Source organism: Tasmannia lanceolata, unplaced genomic scaffold (assembly GCF_043159265.1).
Source record: "Tasmannia lanceolata isolate RefF3 unplaced genomic scaffold, GAP_Taslan_0.1 ptg000007l, whole genome shotgun sequence".
NCBI lineage: Eukaryota > Viridiplantae > Streptophyta > Magnoliopsida > Canellales > Winteraceae > Tasmannia > Tasmannia lanceolata.
The window spans coordinates 2,053,042-2,075,692 of NW_027518684.1; the positions used below are offsets into that span (position 1 = coordinate 2,053,042).

General features: G+C 40.0%; 1 protein-coding gene across 3 annotated transcripts; it reads right to left on the reverse strand.

The window, feature by feature from the left end:
- Positions 1 to 157: 157 nt before the first annotated feature.
- LOC143881385 (F-box-like protein) lies at positions 158 to 6,296 on the reverse strand. 3 transcript variants are annotated; one of them, XM_077384426.1, is made up of 4 exons: positions 5,892 to 6,296; positions 5,603 to 5,687; positions 2,039 to 2,287; positions 158 to 585 (listed from the first exon to the last, which is right to left on the reverse strand). In XM_077384426.1, the coding sequence occupies exons 1-4, from the start codon at positions 5,921 to 5,923 to the stop codon at positions 316 to 318; spliced, it is 636 nt and encodes a 211-aa protein (XP_077240541.1). In that variant the 5' UTR covers positions 5,924 to 6,296; the 3' UTR covers positions 158 to 315. The 3 variants fall into 3 exon arrangements, with proteins under 3 accessions (XP_077240541.1, XP_077240540.1, XP_077240542.1); XM_077384425.1 differs by having other exon boundaries at positions 5,603 to 5,779; positions 5,892 to 6,293; XM_077384427.1 differs by lacking the exon at positions 5,603 to 5,687.
- Between the last annotated feature and the right edge of the window lie 16,355 nt (positions 6,297 to 22,651).

The window sequence follows — 22,651 nt, forward strand, 5'->3', positions numbered from 1 at the left end:
GCTTCGCCACAAAATCTTCCCCATTGTATGATCCTAATCCTTTAATGTTTGGTTTGTATGTCAGTGGTCCATATAGTAAAGAAGTTACAGCGCAAAAATCTCCACAGATCAGAGGGTTCAGATTGTCTAATGAAATATGTTACATGAAAGGATATGGTGATTTCGAGAAAGGGGCTAAGTTATGAAAATATTATATTTACATTCTCCTTACATACAATACAGCGGCAGTCAATTTTATTAACAATTTTAACATAACATATGCACATATACACATACATACAGACATACATACCCTCATGCAGAGATGCTCATCAATCAGCCTTGTGAATGAATACGTACCCATGTGGTGGTTGCGAGATTGGAAGAGATCTGAACGCGCAATACCTCATGAATGGCTCCTCGATGAAGGACCCCCATAACCTCCTCCTCCTTGGCCGTTGCAAGCTCACCCAGAGAAACCCTACGAAAATGAGTTTCGTCACGCAGACGGAAGCCATGAAACCACCTGCCCAGCTTCCACCATCTCACACACACTTGTCGTTGCAATATTTGGCCGTTGGAAAGGGCTTTAGTTACATCCTCAGCCTGCAAATATTCATTCAATAAGAGTGAGGATATGGAACATGAAGACCCAAAAAAAATAAAAAATCAACGTCTACAAAGGGCGTGGCGTGGTGTTTATGAATTGTAATAATCTGATTGCTAAGGAAAAAAATTGTTTCTGATGATCACACAAATTGACATTGACAGAATCATAAAAAAATATGCATTGGAATTCAAAATATGCGAGAATGGTGACTCAGTCTGCTAAGTACATTGGTGATAATACAAACAAAAGTAATTTTGAATAAATAGCTTATCAAAACAAGGATGCTAGAACAACAGAAAACAATCAGATGTACATATATTAGTTGGATGCAAGCAGAACACAAAGATGGAAGTTTATTATCAGTAGTTCATGGACATATCTGTACTTTGTAGAGGGAATGATGGGGTGCATTTGGGAGGTCAAACAATTTAATGGATAACTGGAGGGAGACCTGAGACGGGGAAGCCTCACTTCTCACTCCTTTTAGAAGCAAAGTTATGAGCCTGGAATGACTACAAGATCAAGCAGTTTCTCCGACTTCTGTGGCACTGTTTAAGAATAGTGATTCATCACGCGAGCGGACAAATGTGCGCGGTGCTAATGGTGGTCAATATAAAATGCCCTTAGAACATCTATAAAACGGGCCCCAAAAGGCTAAAATAAGAAAAGAGCGAAAATACCAGAATCTGGGATTTCTGAAATTAAAAAAAAAAAAAAAAAAAACGATTTCAGACAAAACAGGTCGTTTCGCTCCTGTTTTGTCTGGAAAATATGAATTAGAACGAAACCGTAAAAGACCAGTATAGAACAAATTTCTGACCAAGATGTTTCGTTCGTGTAGAGAGAGAGAGAGAGAGAGAGAGAGAGAGAGAGAGAGAGAGAGAGAGAGAGAGAGAGAGAGAGAGAGATGTTTCGTTCCTAACATTCTTACAAATTTTTACAAAACATTCCGCACTAAAAGGACGAACAAAATGAAATTAATAACTAAGTTGCACACCCAAACTAGAGCATATTTATTGCGTTCTTTCTTCTTTGTGGTATGATCATCAAGATCATCATTGTCTGCATAGTTTTTTCTCCTTTCTAATAGAGGCTGCAGTTAAAAAAAAAAAGATTCATTCCGTTATATTCGTAGATTAATTTGGTGGATGTTTCCTAATTAGGCTATTAAATATAAAATAAATGACCAGTAAAATGTAGCAGATTAGCATCAAATCCAAATGTCAAGTACTGAAGTGTCCAACACAGTGCTGACATCTGGAAAGTAAACTTAAACCATAAATACCATGACAATAACCTAAAGAAGTAATTTTTCTTGAATGCCTATAACCTAAAGAAGTATCCTACACAAGTTATTCAGAAAATAATTTCAAAAAGAAATTGTCATATGTTTTGAATGGAAAAAAACACATCCCGGTTCCACATGAACTATGCATAAAGATTACTTACTGGTATTCCTAGCGAAAATAAGCAGTAGTGTAATCCAATCAGATTTAGCAGTACATTCTGCTTTGTGGTGAACAGAAAGAGTTGAACATCCTTAAAACCCAGTTCCACTGAACAAAGGTCTCCAATTGCCCTTAAATAATTTGCAACTTCGAGTGATTCATATTGAGAACACTGATTCACAAACTTGACTACAGTAGTAGCTCTACCAGCCATCACTTTGTGCCACTTGATGTAAAAACTCCTCCATGCCTACAGCGTAAAAGCATATGCTATTAGTATCAAAGAACATAAAACCAAATCATCTGTGCAGATCATATGGATTAAAAATCATTCAGGAATGTGAATAAAGTTTAACAAACAAGAAATACTGCGATCTTTACAATGTTAAAATCCAGACAGATGGTTCTTAGTAACTCAAACCGAAGGGCGAAAACATGATTCAGAGTGACCACCACATATCTAGGTATTGATTACTTAATAAAACATGTGGTATTATTTTCAACCTTGGAAGCTAGAGGTCATATCAGAAATTCTAGTCTCGTTCACTCCTTTTGGTGGGAAATGTAGGATCCTGCATGTTTGTCAGTGGAACATCCCTTGATTGTTGTAGGACCCTTGATTTCCACCAATGGAAGTGATGGGAGCAGAATTTCTTATGGTACTTCCAAGTTCTGGCAGGACACTGAACTGGTCCTCTGAAAGATTGTGCAGGCATAAATAATAGAGTAAGGTGCTAAATTTGTTTACCTTACAACTGTAAATTCTAGGAAAATCTTAAAAAAAGATCTCTTAACTCATAAAATCATGCACTGGACAAGTTCTATCCATCAAAGATCAACAGCAGTCCAAGAGAGAAGTTCCACTTTTCTCTTGGTTAACCACCGTATCCTGAATCTTAGTTTATACTCAAGTGCATACTCATCTACCTGCTCATTTTTTTTTGGAAATGGACTCATCAACCTGCTTACAATACTGATATCCTACAATTTTACAGCGTAGTATCTAAAATCACACGAATGCACATCCTTATAGGGGCAGTTAGTTTTCTATTCTAGAGTTTATTTATTAATGGTTCGACATCCATGGTTAGTGAAACACCATAAGGCTTTTAAGTTTAAGCTCTAAGAATCCCCTTCTGTGATTGGATAACAGAATTTCAGAGTCATAGGCTAAGTCATTATTTCCAACTAGTAATTTCAGTTGTTAATTTGATTATAGCACTTTTTTTGTATTCAGGATGACCAGTAGCACTCTTAATAAATATATTCATCAATATATTTTGTGTTCAGGATGACCAGTAGCACTTTTTTCTAGTCTCGTTCACTCCTTCCGGCAAACCCCTGCCGGACCTGAAGAGCCAGGGCTTCCATATGGCTAATTGGTGTGTCCTATGTAAGAGATCTGAAGAGACGTTGAATCACCTTTTTCTACACTGCCCTTTTTCTTTCCAGGTGTGGATGGGCATATTCAAAACTTTGGGCTATTCGTGGGTTATTCAGAAAAGCGTTCGGAGAGCAATTTTGAACTGGTATGGTGCTTTTGGTGGATGTTCTGGTGAATCAATGTGGCTCTCTATCCCTTATGCGATCGTATGGCACATTTGGGCGGAGCGCAATAGCAGGATCTTTGGCGGCAAGGAGAGGAGCCGTATGAATGTTATTCTCGATATTAAATTATCAATTATTAAATGGGCCAGATTAAAAAGCGGCATACATTACCCCGTCGGTGATATTCTCCGGAATTGGAAAACGGTTGTGGCTGAAAGGAAAGTAAAGCACGTTCCCTCTACGCGGTGGAGCCCTCCTCCTGAGGGATGGCTGAAGCTAAACTTCGATGGGAGTTCTCACAGGAATCGGCGGGGTGATCCGTGACCATTGGGGCAATACTCTCATGTCCTTTTCAGGTCCGGCAGGGGTTTGCGACACCAATGAAGCCGAGATATCGACTCTCCTCTTTGCGCTCAAATGGTATGAGAGTCATAATTGGGGCCCCTTATTAGTTGAGGGCAACTCTTCTAACTCCATCGTGTGGGCTTCTAACAAAGCCTGTGGACCATGGCGTTTGGCGTGCAAAATCGATGAGATTAGGGATCTGATTTCCTCCATCCACCCATCCCTCCAACATCGGCACCGATCAGCAAATGAAGATGCTGACGTTCTAGCCAGAGAAGGTGTTGATCGAGATTCTACCTCTGTAATTGTTCATGATCGCACGGATCTGTAGCCTTATTTTTTTGGGTCTTATGTAGCTAGACAAATGTTGCACACTAGCTTCCTATTAATTCAGCCTTTACAAGTCCACTAACCTTAGATTCTATTTCTCCAACTTGAAACAGAAGATTCATCAATAATCAAAACTCAAATAGAAAAGCAACAACTTCATCATGAAAATGACAAAGTCTTGCATGCAAGAATTGGCATAGAATACAAGATAAAAACTAAACAGACAAATGGCATAGGTAAATAAAGAACAGTTATTGAGAGTTTAATTGAGCTAATTTAAATTTTGCAGACCAATAAATCAGGAATTCATATCTACTGAGGCAATCAGAAACTTCAATTAGAGTAGCCATAAATAGAAAAAGAGTTAACCCATTATAGGGAACCCACAAAATTACAATATTGCAAACTCGTTTCAACAAAATCCCAACAACCTGTTGGAGAAATTTGACATCGCCATGACAATCATCATACTCAAAAAAATGACCCCTAGCATCATGATATTGGCAAAATCTCTTTTGTACCATGGTAGAACAAGACCATCACAAACTGCTCATGTTGTTCACTCAAAGATGGAAGGAGCAAACTCAAGGTAATTGTTCCTCCATGCAGCATCAATCTTTTTCTCATACAATGAGTTGGTGGAGCACTTTGGAATGTTAAAATGAACTATTACTATAAAATTAATGTAGCTGTTTACCTAAGCATCCAACCCTACGCAAGGCTTTCATTTACACGTGCAAAGAATTTCGAGTTTCTTTTCTCATTCATTTCAAGTGCCCTTATCCTAACTTGTACTTGGGTAAAACTAGGGCCTATCTAGATTGCAGTTTACTCACAAAGTTGCAATACAAAAGGGCTCACATTTCAAATTTCACCAAGAAGCAATTGGGTATATATCCAAATGCACCCGTAGCTAGTATCTAATCTTGGAATGAAAGATATGGTGAAGTTTATCATGTTTGAAGCTATCGATGAATTGGTTACACATCCAAATGCACCCATAGCCAGTATCTAATCTTGAAATGAAAGATATGGTGAAATTTATAATGTTTGAAAACTATCCATGAATTGGGTATACATTCAAAATTTCAAATGCACCCATAGCCATACTTTCAATTTTCATGACTCCCCCGTGTCATGGTTAACTCGCCTGAGTCGACTCATTTTTACCTTGGCCACATCAATCAAAACTCCTTTGACTCTCCCGAGTACTCGACCGTGTCAACAAAGTACCCAAATAAATGAAATAGAAATGGTCTTCAATAGAATCAAGCAAAACAATGGAAAATCCTGCAATTGAAGCATAACTTGATAGAAAAGGGAAGAAAAAAAGAATACCCACGTTGTCATAGGAAAAGGTTTCCATGTCTTGATCATTGGAATCAGAAAGAGGGGGGAATGGCTTTGATAAATCAAAGGAAGGCCATCTGTCTTTGGAGAGACAAACCCAAATGAAATCAGAAACACAGATATCTCGCCAGAAGCGAGAGCAACAAGCCAACGAACAGATATCCCAAACCTAAAATCAAATCAAACAAATAACAACCCCAAAAGAGAAAGAACCCAAAAAAACAAATCATTCACATAAAAAGGAGAGAGAATGAAAATTGAAAAAGAATTGTAGAAAGCACCTGAAGGAATGAAGCGATCTTGAGGGCCACATCTTCAGGTAGGGAGTTGTGTGTCAATTCCCACTGTTGCATGTTTGCAGCTTCCGTATCACCCATTTCAATTCCAATTCTACTTCGAGAGAGAGAGAGAGAGAGAGAGAGAGAGAGATTCTTTCTTCCAATCTTTATTTGTTTGCACAAAAACAGTCTTCGATTTTGCTTTATTTGCAAAGAAGAGTTGGGGAATAGAAGATTATTATATGATGAAAGGCCGTGTAAACACGTAAAGGTGGTACGACTCCTTACAATTCTGTCAATCAGATGAAGCCATAAATTTGTGACCAAAATACATGTTGAATTTTTCCGACCTGTAACTCGGTATTATCCGGTAAGATGTATGGAAAGATGAAAATTACCTTCCAAGAAGAACAAAATAATGGGACGGTGGACATGAGGTAAGTAAAATGGCGATTATGGCGTGCCTCACATCAAAATTCAGAACGAAAAGTGTAAAATGGTAGGCCCCATCCATCAAACCGTAAGGTGTAAAATGGTGGGTCACATCCTATGCATAATTTGAGTTGAGTTGGGGGATCCAACTCAACTCAACTCAACTCCACAAAGTCTTTGTCCCAAACTAGTTGGTGGGACCCACCTTATACAAAATATTATTGATGGTGTAAAATAATGGGCCCCACCCTATGCATATTCTTGAGTGGATATCATGGGACCTACCCGTCAAAACATGAGTTAAAATAGTAGGCCCCACCCAATGCATGGATTTGAATTGAGTTGGTAGGGCCCACCCTATAAAATCATTAAAGGGCCCCACCCCATCAAAACATGAAGTGTAAAATGGTGGGCCCCACCCTTTGCATGGTTTGACCTGAGTTGGTGGGACCCACAATGTCTAAACATATTGTTGAGTGTAGTGGAGATTTCGGTATTTTTACAAGATAATTTTACATATATAAACATTTGGGATTTGCTAGCGTCCATCGCACAAGGCATTTCTCAGATGGTCTGTTGCATCTGACAGCAGCCACCTCATAAATGAGGACAAAACCTGCTGAAAAGTGAGCCTCTGTGGCTGCTGTCAGATGCAAGACCATCCGCGAAATGCCTTCTGCGATGGACGCCAGCAAATCCCTTTGCAAACTTCAACAAATGTGATGACTATTAGCAAATTGTCAAATTGGAAGACTCTTTTTTGCAAATAAGGCAAAGTAGAAGACTTCTTTTGCAAAACCCCCAAAAAAGTCTAGAATTGACCAATTTCTGAGTCCTGTGTTTGGATTGCCGAATCGGATTCCAAATTGACATCATATTCTCATTCCTATTATGTTGCTCCCTTAAACAGAATGAGAAGAAAAATTAAAATTTAATTCAAAAAATTCTATTAAAAATTCCATTCCCGCCGGGTGTAATCATAATTCTACCTCTCGGGGTGAGAACAGATTCCAACATTTCCCCCTCTAATTCCACCTGTGTCAATTTCACACTATTGATTCTTTTCTATTTTGGAACCTGATGTTGGAATTGGGCGAAATTGGAATCAAATCTCGATTCCAGACCCATATTCTTGGAATCTAAATGCCCAATATTGCTCGGCGCAACGACTTAACTTGGGACTGTCAGCAGCGTTTGATCTTTCCATCGATCCGTGGGAACTTACTCTCAGGTTAGGGCGATGAAGGCGTTAGCCCAAGCCCATCTTCAGGGGACTTGCTCAGTCTAAGTAGCGGTCCCCTCCTTTGTATAGTAGACTTAGTCTTTTGAAGACCCTTAAACCTTAGGTTTCCTTCCTCTTTGTAAGGGCGATGATAGGGATACTTGGAGCCCATCTTTGTGTATCGGAGGCATGCTTTGCCTCATTTACAGAGTCCCTGTCTGGAGACAAGCCTTGTCTCATTTAGAGAGTTCCCCCTTTAGGAGGCTTACCTAGCCTCATATTAGAGCCCCCTTATCTTCTAGAGAGAGTCTTTGGCTCGGTTTTTTCCTATTTTGGTAGTTTTAATAGCGAGTCTTTGGCTTATTTACCTTCTTTTAGAGTTGTCATTACTCCACTTTGATTAGAGACTAACTCAGTCTTATTAGAGCTTTGCTTGTTTGAGAACTTAGATTCGTTTTCTCTGTTCTTGGGACACGTCTTTGCGTGTTGTGGTTCGTCTCTTTGAAACGCTTGTTGTTTGTTCGAGGTTTTCTCTTTACATTTAGGGCTTTGCCCTAGTTTGTGGTTATGCTTGCGTGTTCCCTTGAAGGGTGAAAACATCTAAGGATCCAAAGGCATTGGAATATTTTAAAATCCAAAAACATCAGAAATTCGAAATCCAAAAACATTTAAAAATCCCAAAAACATGTTAAAATACTTAAAACTCAAAAACATTAGAAATCTAAAACATAAAAAACATTTGAAAACCTTAAAAAATAATAATCTAAAGTGTTGAGTGTTTTAGAAGCAGTAATTAGGAGAGTTCATTTTCGAACAACGTTGGCTTGATCATCTTCTAAGAGGTACGTAGTGCAGCTTGAGATTCTTATCTCAGGTCCAGCCAAACTTTGTAAATAAATCATTTAACCCTTTTAAAAATACCAAAAATCTTCCAAAATATCGTTTTCGAAAAAATCTTCCTCTAGAGTTAGGACTTTGTCTTAGATAGAGAGTTTTAGAGTTAGGGTTTTGTCTTTGATTTGTTTGTTTGTTGTGTGCTTGTTTTAGAGTTAGGGGTTTGTCCTAGAGTTATAGAAGCGCCTCCGTCCGATCAGTTGGCGATTCCATCGCCGACTGATGACTAGAATATGATGCGTTACTCCACCCTTTGTTTTCCTCAGGGCATACAGCCTAGTCACACGTAGGTTGTAGGAATCACCTGCATTAGTTTAAGGCTAACTTGCATTTAGTTAGGGCATATAGGGTGTCATAAAATCCACAATTTACTGAAATCTAAATGATCGTTCAAGAAGCTTTAAGAACTAGTCCGGTTTTTTAGGTCGAGTATAGGATAGAGGTCTAGGTGTCTTAGGCATCCTAGCTTAGAATAGGTGCGAAGAACTACGTTGCCTTGATTCTCGTGGAGGCGGGGATACGTAGGCTTCTTTGGATGAACATCAGACCATCCAATGACTCGGGCTAAATCGTTTAGTCTTGGATTTGTTGTATTGTTATATTGTATATTTTGTTGTGTTTTCTTACTTTCTTGTGCAGACCTATACCTTTAGCTGTAACATGTATGTGTTTGTTCAACAGAACTTAGACACCAGTTAGGCATGTCACTCATAACCTAGTTGTCATTAGGTGACACATCTTTTATTTTATTTTGTGTGTGCTTATTATTTTATCCCCTGGTCATGCATGATTAGGTCGACGTCTTCCCGGGGATATTTTGTTCCCATTTCACATGATTTTGCTCAAAATTCTTTGGAGTTAATGAAAATGGCATAAGAGACCAAGTGCTTGCACTCGGATGAATTGAGGGTGCTCTTCGGACCTTCTCCATTCGTAATCAGGCACGAGCCCATATATATTTCTGGTTATCCATTGAACAGATGATTTGATTTTGGGGTTCCATGGCCTATCCATGGATGGCGACTCTGAGTTGTTTTAGGTGCGTCTTGGTTTCAAGCCTTGGCTCCGGATCAAGAGGTATCTCTTTCTTTTTATATCGCCACTCGTGCTATGCTATGAGGGTGGCACCATTTCGAGAGTTCCTTGGCAAAGCTCTCTTTCATGTGGAGATCCTAGAGGATGTAGGGACTCGTTTCCTCATCATCCTCGGATCGGGGTCCACAGCCGGCGCGAAGGCCACCGTGATGAGACCTGTTATGTGCTACATCCTTAGTGTCGTCCCCTGCAGCCATCTCATTTTGGGTGATCAGCGCACCTTTTTTACTCTCGATGACTCTGACCCTCGAGCATCTTCCTCCAACTCCAGTCCGGCTATCCCATCTTTCACTCAGGCCGACTATGATGAGCTCCAGCGCCTACGCTTGGCTGCCCACCCTCCCAATGCTGGCTTTGCACAGCCAGGTAGCACCCCTAACAGCTAGGTAGCACCCCTACCTCTCTTCTCAGTAGCTCGAGCTCCTGGATCATTAATTCGGGAGCCTCGAACTATGTGCAGGTACTTCCTCATCACTCAGTTTCTTTAGCCCTCTTTCATCTCAGTCTATGACCCTCGCTGATGGCCGCACTACTCCAATTTCTGGTACTGGGAGTACCTCTCCCTATCCTGGTCTTACCCTCTCCTCTGTTCTTTGTGTTCCCCAGTCTCCCTTTAACTTACTTTCAGTCAGTCAGCCCACTAAATCTCTCAACTGCTATGACTCATTTTATCCATCTTACTGCTTATTTCAGGATCTTGCGACTGAGAGGACGTGAGGTAGAGGACTGAGGTAGATGGGCTGTATCGTCTGGATGGTTTTTCCACCCGTACCATTTTACACAGCTTCATTGACGCTTACCAGTGGCACTGCCGCCTTGGTCATCCATGCATTGAGCGCTTACGGCGCACTTCTATAGTTGCTGTTCCTATTCAGTCTTTTCAGTGCGAGGCCTGTGAACTTGAAAAATACCACCGTGTGTCTTTTTCCTCTAGGCTTGTTAGTCGGGCCTCGCACCCTTTGTTTTAGTGCACTCTGATGTATGGGGTCCCATGAGAACTCCTATTTTTGGATATAGATATTTTGTTGTTTTCATTTATGACTATTCTCGCATTACTTGGTTGTATTTGCTCCGAGATCGTTCTGAAGTTTTCTCTGCTTTTCGTACTTTTCATTCTGAGGTTACAAATCAGTTTGAATGTACCCTCAAATGCTTGCGCACAGATAATGCTAGAGAATATTTCTCCACTACCCATGGGTTCAAGGATTTTCTTTCCAGTCGGGGTATTATCCACCAGTCTTCCTGTGCTCACACCTCTTAGCAGAATGGTGTGGCTGAAAGAAAGATGCGATCTTTACTCGATGGGGCTCGCTCTCTTCTTATTCAGATGCGAGTTCCCAAGAGCTATTAGGGTAATGTTGTTCTTATTGCATGCCACCTTGCCAACCGGCTTCCATCCTCGGTCTTGGTGGCTCTTCCCTCTTTGCTGTGTTATACCCTGGTCATGACCTCTTTCCTATCACCCCTAGGGTATTTGGGTGTGTGTTTTGTTCACTACCTTGGTCCTGGCTTCTATAAGTTGGACCCTCGGGCTGAACGATGCATTTTTCTTGGGTACTCCCGTACCCAGAAAGGTTATCGCTGTTACAGTCCTCGTCTGCATCGGTCCTTTGTGTCTGCTGATGTTACATTCTTTGAGTCCGAGTCCTACTTTGTATCTTCTCATGAGACTCCTTCCACAATTCCTGACACGGACCTTTCTCTTCCCCTCCCCGCCCTTCCGGCTCCTCTCCTCTCCCCTCTTGTATTGGTTCCTGAGACTACTCCTGTCTGGGATCCCTCCTCTGCACTACAGGCTCCTGAGGCTACTGAGGCTCCTCCTCCCGCTCCTTCGCAGACATATCCTCGTCGCCCGAGATCTACAGCTCATCCTCGTCGCTCGAGATCTACAGCTCATCCTCCTCCGCCTGCGCCCTCGCCCTCGCCCTTGCAGCTGAAGATGCCACCCTCTACATCTCAAGTACCCATTTCCCCTAGTTCTACTTTAGATTCTCCTATTGCTTCTCGTACTCGTTCTCACAGTACTGCTCATCTTATTTCCTCTGTTGTTTCATATGATTCTCTCACTCCTATGTTTCGGAGTTTTGTTTCCTATTTGTCCTCTGTTTCTTTGCCATAGTCTTTACCAACTGCTCTTGATCATTTGGGATGACGTGCGGCCATGGATCTTGAGATGCAGGCCCTCCAGGCCAATCAATCATGGGAGTTAGTTCCTCTTCCTCCTGGGGCTCGTCCAGTTGGTTGCCGCTGGGTTTATGCCGTCAAACACTTACCTGACGGTACTATTGAGCGCCTTAGGCGCGATTGGTGGCCAAAGGATATACTCAGACCTTTGGTGTTGATTATTTAGAGACTTTCTCGCCAGTCGCCAAGATTCCATCGGTTAGAGTACTTCTCTCTCTTGCCATTACACATGCCTGGCCTTTGCATCAGTTAGATGTCAAGAACGCCTTCTTACATGGTGAGCTTACTGAGGAGGTGTATATGGAGCAACCTCCTGGGTATGTTGCTCAGGAGGAGATATCTTCCTCAGTATGTCGGTTATGGAGGTCTATATATGGCTTCAAAAAATCCCCTAGAGCCTGGTTTGGACGATTCAGTGATGCTATCATGCGATATGGCATGAAGCAATGTGCAGTTCTCATTCAGTGATGCTATCACTCCGTCTTCAGTTCTCATTCTAATGCTAGTTGTGTGCTATTGATAGTATATGTCGACGACATCATCATTACAGGCAGTGATTCAGAGGGGATACACAGGCTAAAAACCTTCTTGCAGAAAGAGTTTTCAATCAAAGATTTGGGTCGTCTCAGATACTTTCTTGGCATTGAGGTGGCATATTCTACTAGAGGCCTCTCCCTCTCACAGAGGAAATATGCTCTAGATCTTCTTGAGGAGATAGGTCACCTTGGAGTGAAACCTGCGTCTGCTCCCATGGACCCAAATGGGAAACTCCTTCCAGAAGAAGGAGATTTCTTAAATGACCCTGGCAGATACAAGAGGCTAGTGGCTAAGCTCTGTAGACACCCCATTTTGACCGGACCCAAGTTCGCGTTGCTCGAGCAAAGCCTCGTCAAATCAGTGAGCTGAGGTTCCCAAATTGAACCCTAGGGTAGCTTGAGGTCCCCCGTAGGTCTCCATAAAATTTCGTTGAGATCCGAGCGTGTTCGCTTAATGAACGAGCCAGGGCAATGAGTGTAGTGTGAATCCAAAAGGGTGGCGATTTTATCCAGGCTGCGGGTGTCCATAGAATAAAAGAGGGGTTTATTGATCAAGCCATATGCAGGAGAATGCATAATCCTATCTAGATCCAAGTCTATTTGGTGCGCCCATCATTTTTGGCGCGCCAATCAATTAGAGTGGTGCGAATATGGTTAACCCATTTTGGGTATAAAATCTGAACGAAGAAATCAAAGGAAAAAATTTGGATTTTCGTTGAGAGAGAGAGAGAGAGAGAGAGAGAGAGAGAGAGGAGCAAGAGGACCGGCCACCACTATCTTCTCCGATCCAACCGCGTCGGTCATCATCTTCTCCGATCCAACCTTGTCGGCAACCATCACCGTCCCCATTTCCGACCGTTCATCTCCACAACCTCCAAAACTTACTTCCATTTCTAATTTCTGCAACCCTAAACCCGTGCCACCTCCGACCACCGACCCTACCACCACCTTCTTCTTCTCCAGCTCCCCTTTCACCATTTTCAACCTCAAAACCCATTTTCTTAACCCCCATCTCCGACCGAATCCCATCCCCATCTCCAACCGGGCTTGCAACCTCCATCTCCCTCATCTCTCTGACCACTATCACCTCAACCCCAAAACCCTCTTCTCTATCTCCATCATCCCCAATTTTTCAAACCCCAAGATCCATCTCAACTTTCTCTAGATCTGTCATCTCTGAGATCTACCATTATCTTCACCTTCAAACCCTAATCAATTTGAGAAAATCTAGATCTGAGGCCATTTCAGCCATCACTATTTTCGATCTCCGGCAAGCTTTGCCGGAATGCCGTTGATTCTGACCGCCAATCTCTGTAAATTTCACCCTGCTAGTGCACAATTCGAAGGAAGAAGGAGATATGAAGAATTCCTCTATAGCAGAAATGTTGCAAGATGTGGAGACCAGATCACAAATGGGTTATGTTGATTTTGGCCGATATTCCAGTTACAACCATTTTGTAGCTGGTTCTGGAGATGTGAACTTTGTTCAAGGATTCTACAATGGTGACCTGGTGAATTGTGAAACTAGCTTTGATAAAATGGGCCGCACAGCTCAGGTGAGTTGGTCCTGCAGATCTAGGTTCATTCAATTCCATAGCCTTGAATTCAAATGCATAAATCACAATTTTAATTCAAACTTCTAGGCTCTGTATTACCTGCAATTAGGAGGGCATTCCTACTCTTCATTTATTCGTTAGAAATAATTTTAAGTGTATGTTCAGCTTTGCTCTTTTGTTGCCCATGAATACCTGCTAATAATCCCCACTTAAGCATGAACTATGATCGTTGGAAGTGAGCTCTGCTAGTCTTGTTGTGAAATGGCAATTCGAGAGCAGACTTTGTGAAATCATGAGAACTTCAGCAATCAAACCATTCTGACCTTCTCTATGTGTTAGATGTGAAGCACTGTCTCTTGTGACGATCTTCATCTTAGGTTTAATCTAGTGATTACAGTTGATATGTGTTTCCATTTAAGCTGCTGTCCATTTGCGGGATCCATGTTGGTATTCCAGGGTCATGGTGCCTTAACCTTGGTGTGATTAAATCCATAACTTGCTTAGAAGTATATGATAGCCATGATGCTCCTTTACTTTTGTTGAAACAGCTAAAGATGAACATGGTTTAGGAGGATATAGTTAGAGGGTATAATGTCTCGGGTAATGCTATTGTCAAAGAGCAGGGCCATTGTTATTTTCTATCCTTGATTGTGTGACACTTGTCTCCCTGCTAGTGGGGACCCTTTCGGTTTATTTGTAGTCTAGCACTCTTGTTTACATCATTTGTGTGTATAGGAGGCATGCCTTGCCTCATTTATAGAGCCCTATTTAAAAAACAAGCCTTGTCTCATTTAGGAGGTTCCCTTGTTAGGAGGCTTACCCAGCCTTATATTAGAGCAGCTCCTTTTAGAGAGTCTTTGACTCATTCCTCATTTAAGTTGTAGTATTAGAGAGCCTTTGGCTCATTTGTTTTCGTTAGTGGTTTTTATTGTCCTTTGGATAGCATTGTTAGAGAGTCGTTGACTCCCTCGTCCTTCGGGTAGTGTTGTTAGAGAGTCTTTGACTCAGTTGTCTTTAGGTGGTTATTAGAGAGTCTTTGACTCATTCGTCTTTGACTCATTCGTCTTTGACTCATTCGTCTTTGACGCTTTCGTCTCTTAGTTGGTATTATCAGAGAGTCTTTGACTCATTCATCTTTCGTGGTATTGTTAGGGAGCCTCGGTCTCAGTTGTGCTCCTTCCTTGGTGTAGACACCCCATTTTGACCGAACCCTAAACCGTTGTTTTTGTTAAAAAATCATTTAAATAGGTGAATTTGATGTCCCAAAATCACTCCTAGCATAGGTCAGGGTCCCATTTAGGTCCCTCTAAAATTTCAGAAAAATCCGTCGCGGTTTGCATAGCAAACGAGAGGGGTAAGTAGTGTTGTATAAATTTAGTGTCGCAGAAGGGGTGTGCATTATCCTGACCAGGAGGTGACCTGGTGGGAATAAAGCGTGGGTAATTTGCTGCAGGAGGGTGTCCCTGGGTAACCAGAGAAGCACGAATTTATCTTCTTTTTTTTATCTCATTAAAATTTTTACATGGGCCACCCTATGCAACCAAAGCCAAAGGCAAATAACATAGAAGGGGGTTGTACCAAGACAACTTATGGGGGGTAAAAATTATGGGATTCTTCTATAAATAGAGGGCAAGGGTCTTCATTTTGAAAGAGGGGGTTTTCTCAAAAAAAAATTTAGAGAGAGAGAGAGTAGATCTCACGATCCAAACCCTAGATTTTTGTCTTCTCCGGCAAGGTCCGACGAGCTCCGGCCATTCACCTAACTGCCGGCGAGCACTCTATGACTTCAACTCTACTTCGTTACAACATTAGCCATCCTCTCCTTTGTCATCCTCTGTCAATTCTTTCCTTTTTTGAGGGATCAAAGAGAAATATAGATAGAAACAAAGAAAAGAGTGGAGAAGGACTGGAGACAAGTTGTCAATGGCAATTTCTGAAGCTATTACTCTCATACTTTTGTGTTAAAGCTTTGATATAAAGAAAATACAACGATCTTGCTCCAGGTATTCTTCTTTCAATTTTTATTCACTTCTCATATGTATGATGTACAAATTCCTCTTCTGTAGAAAATCAGTTTTCTTTTGGATGCTTATTAAATGAGTTTTGTTTTTTACTCTGAAATTGAAACAGGTGCTAGATTTATAATTTTTCTTTGTTGTCTTATAAGATAAAAGGCTTGATTTTGATACAAATGAAGGGGAAAGGAGTGTAATTGATCAGATTTACAAAATATTTGAGATTTATAGCACAAGAGAGGGGTTCTTCCGGAATAATTCAGACAACAATTTGATTTTAACTCAGACTTTATTCTCATGATCACTACTGCCCTTGCAATTATCAATTTGTTAAAATGCATATTTTTTACATTTTTCCTTTTCTGAGTCAAGATCTGTTGAGATAGAGTAGAGTTGCTTGGGTGAATTTTTTAAGAAAAAGAAGAAGAAAGCTCCGATCATCGTTGATACCCCATATAATTCAAAGAAAAAAGGTTTTTTTTTTCCCCTTGTTAATTGATTTGTGAGGTTAACCATTTTTAGTTCTAATTCGTGGTCTATATGTATTGGTTAGCATAAATTTGTTTATGATTTCCTTTTGAGGACACACCTATTAGTACACTTTCTTGTGAATAAATGGGTGTTTGGGCTAAAAATTATTTTCTCTACTTTAATCACAACACCACTCATCTTTATAACTTATTAGAATCAGCCCCTGTTTCAGCCCATTATTTGAATTAGCCCATGTTTCGGTCCCTGTTGAATCAGCTCCTGTTTTGGTCCCTGCTGAGTCAGCCCCTATGTTAGTCCCTGTTGAATCAACCCCTGTTTTGGCACAATTCAGCCTTTGTTTTAGCATAAAGCATCCCCTGTTTTGGTACAGTGTAATCTCTGTTTTGGCACAGTTTAAGCCTTGTTTTGGCATAAAACAGCTCCATTTTTTTTGAACAATTCAGCCAAAGGTTAGCCCTATGTTTTGGCAATGTGAGCCCATGGTTCGGCCACTGTTTAGGACAATATCTGTCCACCAAATCTGCCCCCTGTTTGGCACAATTCTGTCCACCAAATCTGTCCCTGTTTTGGATTAGAATCTGTCCCTGTATAGCACAAATTCTGTCCACCAAATCTGCCCCCTGTTTGGCACAAGTTCTGTCCACCAATTCAGCCCTTGTTATGCACAGTCCGAATCCAAAATTCAGCCCTTGTTTTTATGCACATTTCAGCCCAAGTTTTCTGTGTCATAATGTCAGCTCATTCATTTATATTTCAGCCCAAGTTATGTGTGTATGTATACATATATATGTATGAGTATGTGAGTGTATAGTTGGTTCATACGATAAAGAGGAGAAGGTATTATAAATATCTATATTTCAATTGGGATAAATGATTATATGAATGTGATTGTATCATATAAAGTGTCTTCTGTCAAGCTTTATTGATATTCATAGCCATGTTATGTGTTAATTGGTTCTTGCTCACCAAATTTATGGGAATAGCTTTGAGCAGGGGATTTTCATGTATTTACACCATCAATTTCATTTAATGGCATTGAATCCTTTTGTTCCTCCCATCATATTAGACAGTTGGTTGAATTCTCAGAAAGGTGGTCATTTTGACCGGGAGCAAGACAAGAAATGCAAGCTTTTGTTCATATCATTGCTCTATCCTATGTCCTAACCTATAGCATTAGTCAGTTTCAGCAATAGTATGAAACAGGTCTGCCATTGTTATTTCAATCAATTGCTCATCATATCCTTTTGTGAAACTACAATAGTTTAGGTGGTTTACCTTGGTATAATTCGTGAGGCATGGCGATGCCCATAGCAGCCCCACCTTGTTTTCCTTCAATTTTTGCTTATGAGTTGGTGATGTTTCTATTTATTCTAGATGAATTTTGTGAGAATCCTTTTTAGGAATGGTAAGGACCCTTGATTATTAAGGTTATCATCATTTCTTATAATGACACAAGCTTAGCTTATCTAATCGTTTGCCCCTAACAATTTTTAACCAAACTTCGTTTGAACATTGGGTTAAAATGCATGCCTCAACATGTGGCTATGATATTAGCATCATCCCTGTTTCCATGTTTGCTTGAGTGTCATTTTGTTCATACAATGGAAGTGAATGTTTCTTTCATTTTACACTTTGTATGCTTAGAAAATACCCTTAAATGCTTGCTGTCCAGCCCTTTGTTTTCTATTTTCGGATTTCTAAAGCTTAAAATCACCAAAAACAAACATATCAATTTTGTAGATCTCGTCAAGCCGGTCAGTTCGACATATGGCGGCCCAAATTTGGCCAAAAGACGAGAGAGTTATGCCCGTTTAAAGTTTTCAGCCCATAACGTTGTTTTTGTCAAGTTTTTTTTTTTTTAGAAATTTTCGTGTCGAGTAATTTTTGGGGTACTTTTGATCGGAATTGTTCGAAACTGTCAACTGGAAAAGTGTTCGTTATAATATCTCCTAAAACTGTCTTATTGAGCAAATATTTTCATAAATGCTTTTTAATATGTCAAAAACGACTTGCAAGCTTCAGTTTTCCTGAAACAACTGTCATTTCTGCAACAGCAGCTTGTTGGCCATTTTTTAGGCTATTCCAGGTCTTTTCGTCCGAAGCCATATAAAGAAAAAATGTTCTTAAAAATATTTTCTAATACTTTGTCCTTGAGTGAATTTTTCCAGAAGCGATGTTTTAAGTGTCAAAACTGAGCCCGAACTTTCAGTTAAAACACTAATATGTCTTTTAATGGCGATGGATCGGAAGAGGCCATTTTCCGGCCACTTCTGGCCAGATCCAAACGAAATGGTCAACTGAGAGGATGTCATTCATGCTGAGATCTACAATTTTGATTAGTAGAGTTTTTGATGGTTTTGATGTTTGAGGAGTCTAAAAGTCAGTGCAAAGTTGCATTTTTCACATTTATATGACATAACTGTGTCATTTCTTGAAAATCATGGACAATATGAGCTTTATTCAATTTTAATGAGTGTTTAGGATGTTTTGAGCTTGGTAGCAAGTTTTAAATCATATATTGAATCATTCCCATGATTTGTTTGGCATTTTTGACCATTCTTGGTGAAAATTACATGTTGGGTGGAAATTTCACCCTTTCTTTTTTTTTTTTTTTTTTTTTTTTTAGATTGTTTTGAGCCTATATTGATTCTAATGCTTGTATTGAGACATGATGAGTATGCTAGCAAGTCACAAATCATATATTGATCAATTTTCATGATTTACTTTATATTTTAGAGCCGTATTTGCGAAAATTGCTTATTGTGTAGAGTGCTTTCAAATTTTTTTATATGCTAAATAAGTGGAACTTGTGCTATATGTCAACCTAGACATCTAAACTTCTAGGATCACTTCTAAATCATGTCTAGAGCTTTCAAATTCTATGAGTCTCATTTTAAGGGACACACTTTGTCTCATTAGAATTTTTTTTTTTTTTTGGAGACAAGTCTTGTCTCATTTAGAGAGTTTTCCCTTTAGAAGGCTTACCTAGCCTCATGTTAGAGCCCTCCTTTCTAGAGCGAATCTTTGACTCATTTGACCTCCCTTATAGAGCAATAGAGAGTCTTGGATTCATTTGCTTCCCATTTAGAGTTGGTTATCCTATATGTTAGGAGTTTGCCCCGTAGCCTTTTGGTTCGTCTGTTAGATAGGAGTTTATCCTTTAAGATGCTTTTACCTGCTAGGGATCTTAGATCTTTTTCATTGTTCTTGGGACACTAACTTCTTCGCGTGTTGTGGTTCGTCTCTTTGAGACGCTTGTTGTTTGTTCGGGGTTTCCCCTTTTGATTTAGGGCTTTGCCCTAGTTTGTGATTATGCTTGCGTGTTCCCGTGAAGGGTGAAAGCATTTAAGAATCTAAAAGCATTGGAATATTTTAAAATCCAAAAACATCAAAAATTTAAAAATGTCAAAAACATTAAAAACCTTAAATCTTTTGGATTGTTAGGTTTTAATTAGGAGAGTTCGTTTCGAACTACGTTGGCTTGATCCTCTTCCACGAGGTACGTAGTGCAGCTTGGGATTTACATCCCAAGTCCAGCCAAATATTTTTTTGTAAATAAATGTTTTAAACCTTCTTCAAAAACCTTTAAAATCTTGTTTTCAAAAGATCTTCCTCTAGAGTTAGGAGTTTCTCCTAGATAGAGAGTTTTAGAGTTAGGTTGTGTCTTTTGATAGGTTGTTTGTTTGTTTGTTTGTTGTGTGCTTGTTTTAGAGTTAGGAGTTTGTCTTGGACTTGTTGTGTGCTTGTTTGTGTTTGTTTTAGAGTTAGGGGTTTGTCCTAGAGTTATAGGAGCGCCTCCGTCCGGTCAGTTGGCGATTCACATCGCCGACTGATGACTAGAGTAGGATACGCTAGTCCACCCTTGGTTTTCCTTAGGAAATACAGCCTAGTTACACATAGGTTGTAGGAACCACCTGCATTAGCCTAGGGCTAATCTGCATTTAGTTAGGGCATATAGGGTGTCCTAAAAATCCATAATTCACTGGAATTTAAATAATCGTACAAGAAACTTTAATAACTAGTCCGGTCTTTTAGATCGAGTCTAGGATAGAGGGCTAGGTGTCTTAGGCATCACAGCTTAGAATAGGCGCGAAGAACTACGTTGCCTTGATTCTCGTGGAGGCGGGGATACGTAGGCTTCTTTGGATGAATACCAGACCATCCGAGGACTCGGGCTAATAATTTGGAGTCTTAGGATTTATTATGTTGTTATTATATGTTTTGATGTGTTTTCTTACTTTCTCGTACTGATCCTATACCTTTTGCTGTAGCTTGCATGTGTTTGCACATCAGAACTTAGACACCCATTAGGTTTGTCACTCATAACCTAGCTATGCTTAGGTGGCACATCTTTCATTTTATTTTATATGTGTTTATTATCTTTATCCTCAGGAAATGCATGCTTAGGTAGACGATTCTTGAGGATTGTTCCCATTTCAGATGATTTTTACCCAAACTTCTTTGGAGTTAATAATAAATGGCATAAGAGACCAAGTGCTTGCACTCGGACGAATCGGGGGTGCTCTCAGACCTTCCCCATTCGTAACCAGGCACGAACCCATATATATTTCTGGTTATCCATTGCACAGAGGATTTGATTTTAGGGTTCCATGGCATATCCATGGATGGCGACTCTGAGTTTATTTCAGGTATGTCTCGGTTTCGAACCTCGGTTCCGGATCGAGACATATCTCTTTCTTTTATATCGCCACTCGTGCTATGCTATGAGGGTGGCATCCGTTTTGAGAGTTCCTTGGTAGAGCTCTCCTTCACACGTGGATGATCCGGATGGTGATAGGGACCCGTTCCCTCGCCGCCTATCTCGGATCGGGGTCCACAGGCTGGCGACTCTGCTGGGGAGTTCTTGGAACATTGCCTAACTCTTTTAAAATGCCATTTGTTGCTAACTTTGAAGAATTTTGGCTAAAATCATTATAAATGGGAATTTAATCGATTAGAATCCAGGGGCACCAAATAGGTGTTTAAAATAAAGGATTCACACACTGCATAGCATACATCATTTTGTTTTTATTTTTATTTCTTTCTTTTATTGATTTTATTATTATTGGCTCCACGGGATAGATATAATGCGTGCCTCATGGGATATCACTATCCAGATGGTGCTGTTGTATCTATTACCAAGCTATGCGCCGGTGCTGCGGTCGTAAACACTAGGCGTACTTGTGTTTACAGCAGCCGATGAGCAATGAAGCATACTATGTATAACACTAGGCGTACTTGTGTTATACATTTTAAGTATGGATCATAAGCATAGTACCCAATATATTGAGTCCGGAGCCCTATTTTCATTTTACAAATATTATGTACATGGATATATTTGTTGACTTAGTAAAACCCAATTAGGATCTACATGTGCTTATATATATATATTGCATTCATATAAGGACGAACATGTGTTGCTTACACATGTTGGAGCCTAGATTTAAGAGCTATGTCCTATCCTTAGATTATTGTAGCTCACCTTACGTGGCTACAACGCAGTCCTAGTGCACTCACATGTCTGTCTTGAGTCAAGTATCTTGACTCTTTGAGATCATATTTTAAGGCTGGTGCCCCTGGTTAGGATATATATGTATATATCTTATATTTTGATTATCAGATTGGGGCCTACTCTTTAGTGAGGTTCCTTATCTAATTCAAATCAATTATATCAATCCAATTTTTAGATTTAGACCTAGCCTGTGGCTCTTTCTCTGTTACTTTCGTGGCCGTGGTTTATCTTTTGATCCATTGGTTACATTCCACCTGTATATCCATTGGTTAGGATTTACCTTTTTATAGAGATTCTTTGTACATAAAAATTATTTGCATGTTCATCTTTCATTCAGATTTTAGATCTGGTCCTTGACCCTACTTTTGTCATTCTTATGGCCATGGTCTATCATATGAGCCATTGATTATCCATTTGATCTATGTTTCTCCGTCCTTCACTTTGTATTCTTGTATCATACCGTGATCATTAATGGATTGGTTATGTCTTGCCCATCTATTTCATGAGTGCATGATTAATGTTGAGATCAAAACCTATTTAGATTAAGGGTGTTTATCGTTCTTGACTCTTTCATACCCGAAAGAAGAGAAGTCATACCCAAAGAAAATTTAAAGTAGTTGATTGAGGGTTTCTTTGAGACCTAGTTTACTTAGATCATGTCATCATTTTTGATATTTTGACTTGAGGTACCAACAGATATGCTCAAGATTGCTCTTATTTCTATTTGTTCAGAATTCTTATCTCATGACTGTTGATCTAGTGTGTGCGCTTCCAAGTCAAGAGTCTGTGTTCAACGAAAGACCATTCCTCCAAAAGACAAACCAT

Coding starts and splice junctions, on each gene's coding strand:
- LOC143881385 (XM_077384425.1), bottom strand. CDS start 5,987: ATGGGTGATACGGAAGCTGCAAACATGCAACAGTGGGAATTGACACAC. Junction 2,288..5,602: donor AAACCTTTTCCTATGACAAC/GTGGGTATTCTT, acceptor TTTACGCTGTAG/GCATGGAGGAGTTTTTACAT. Junction 586..2,038: donor TATTTTCGCTAGGAATACCA/GTAAGTAATCTT, acceptor GAATATTTGCAG/GCTGAGGATGTAACTAAAGC.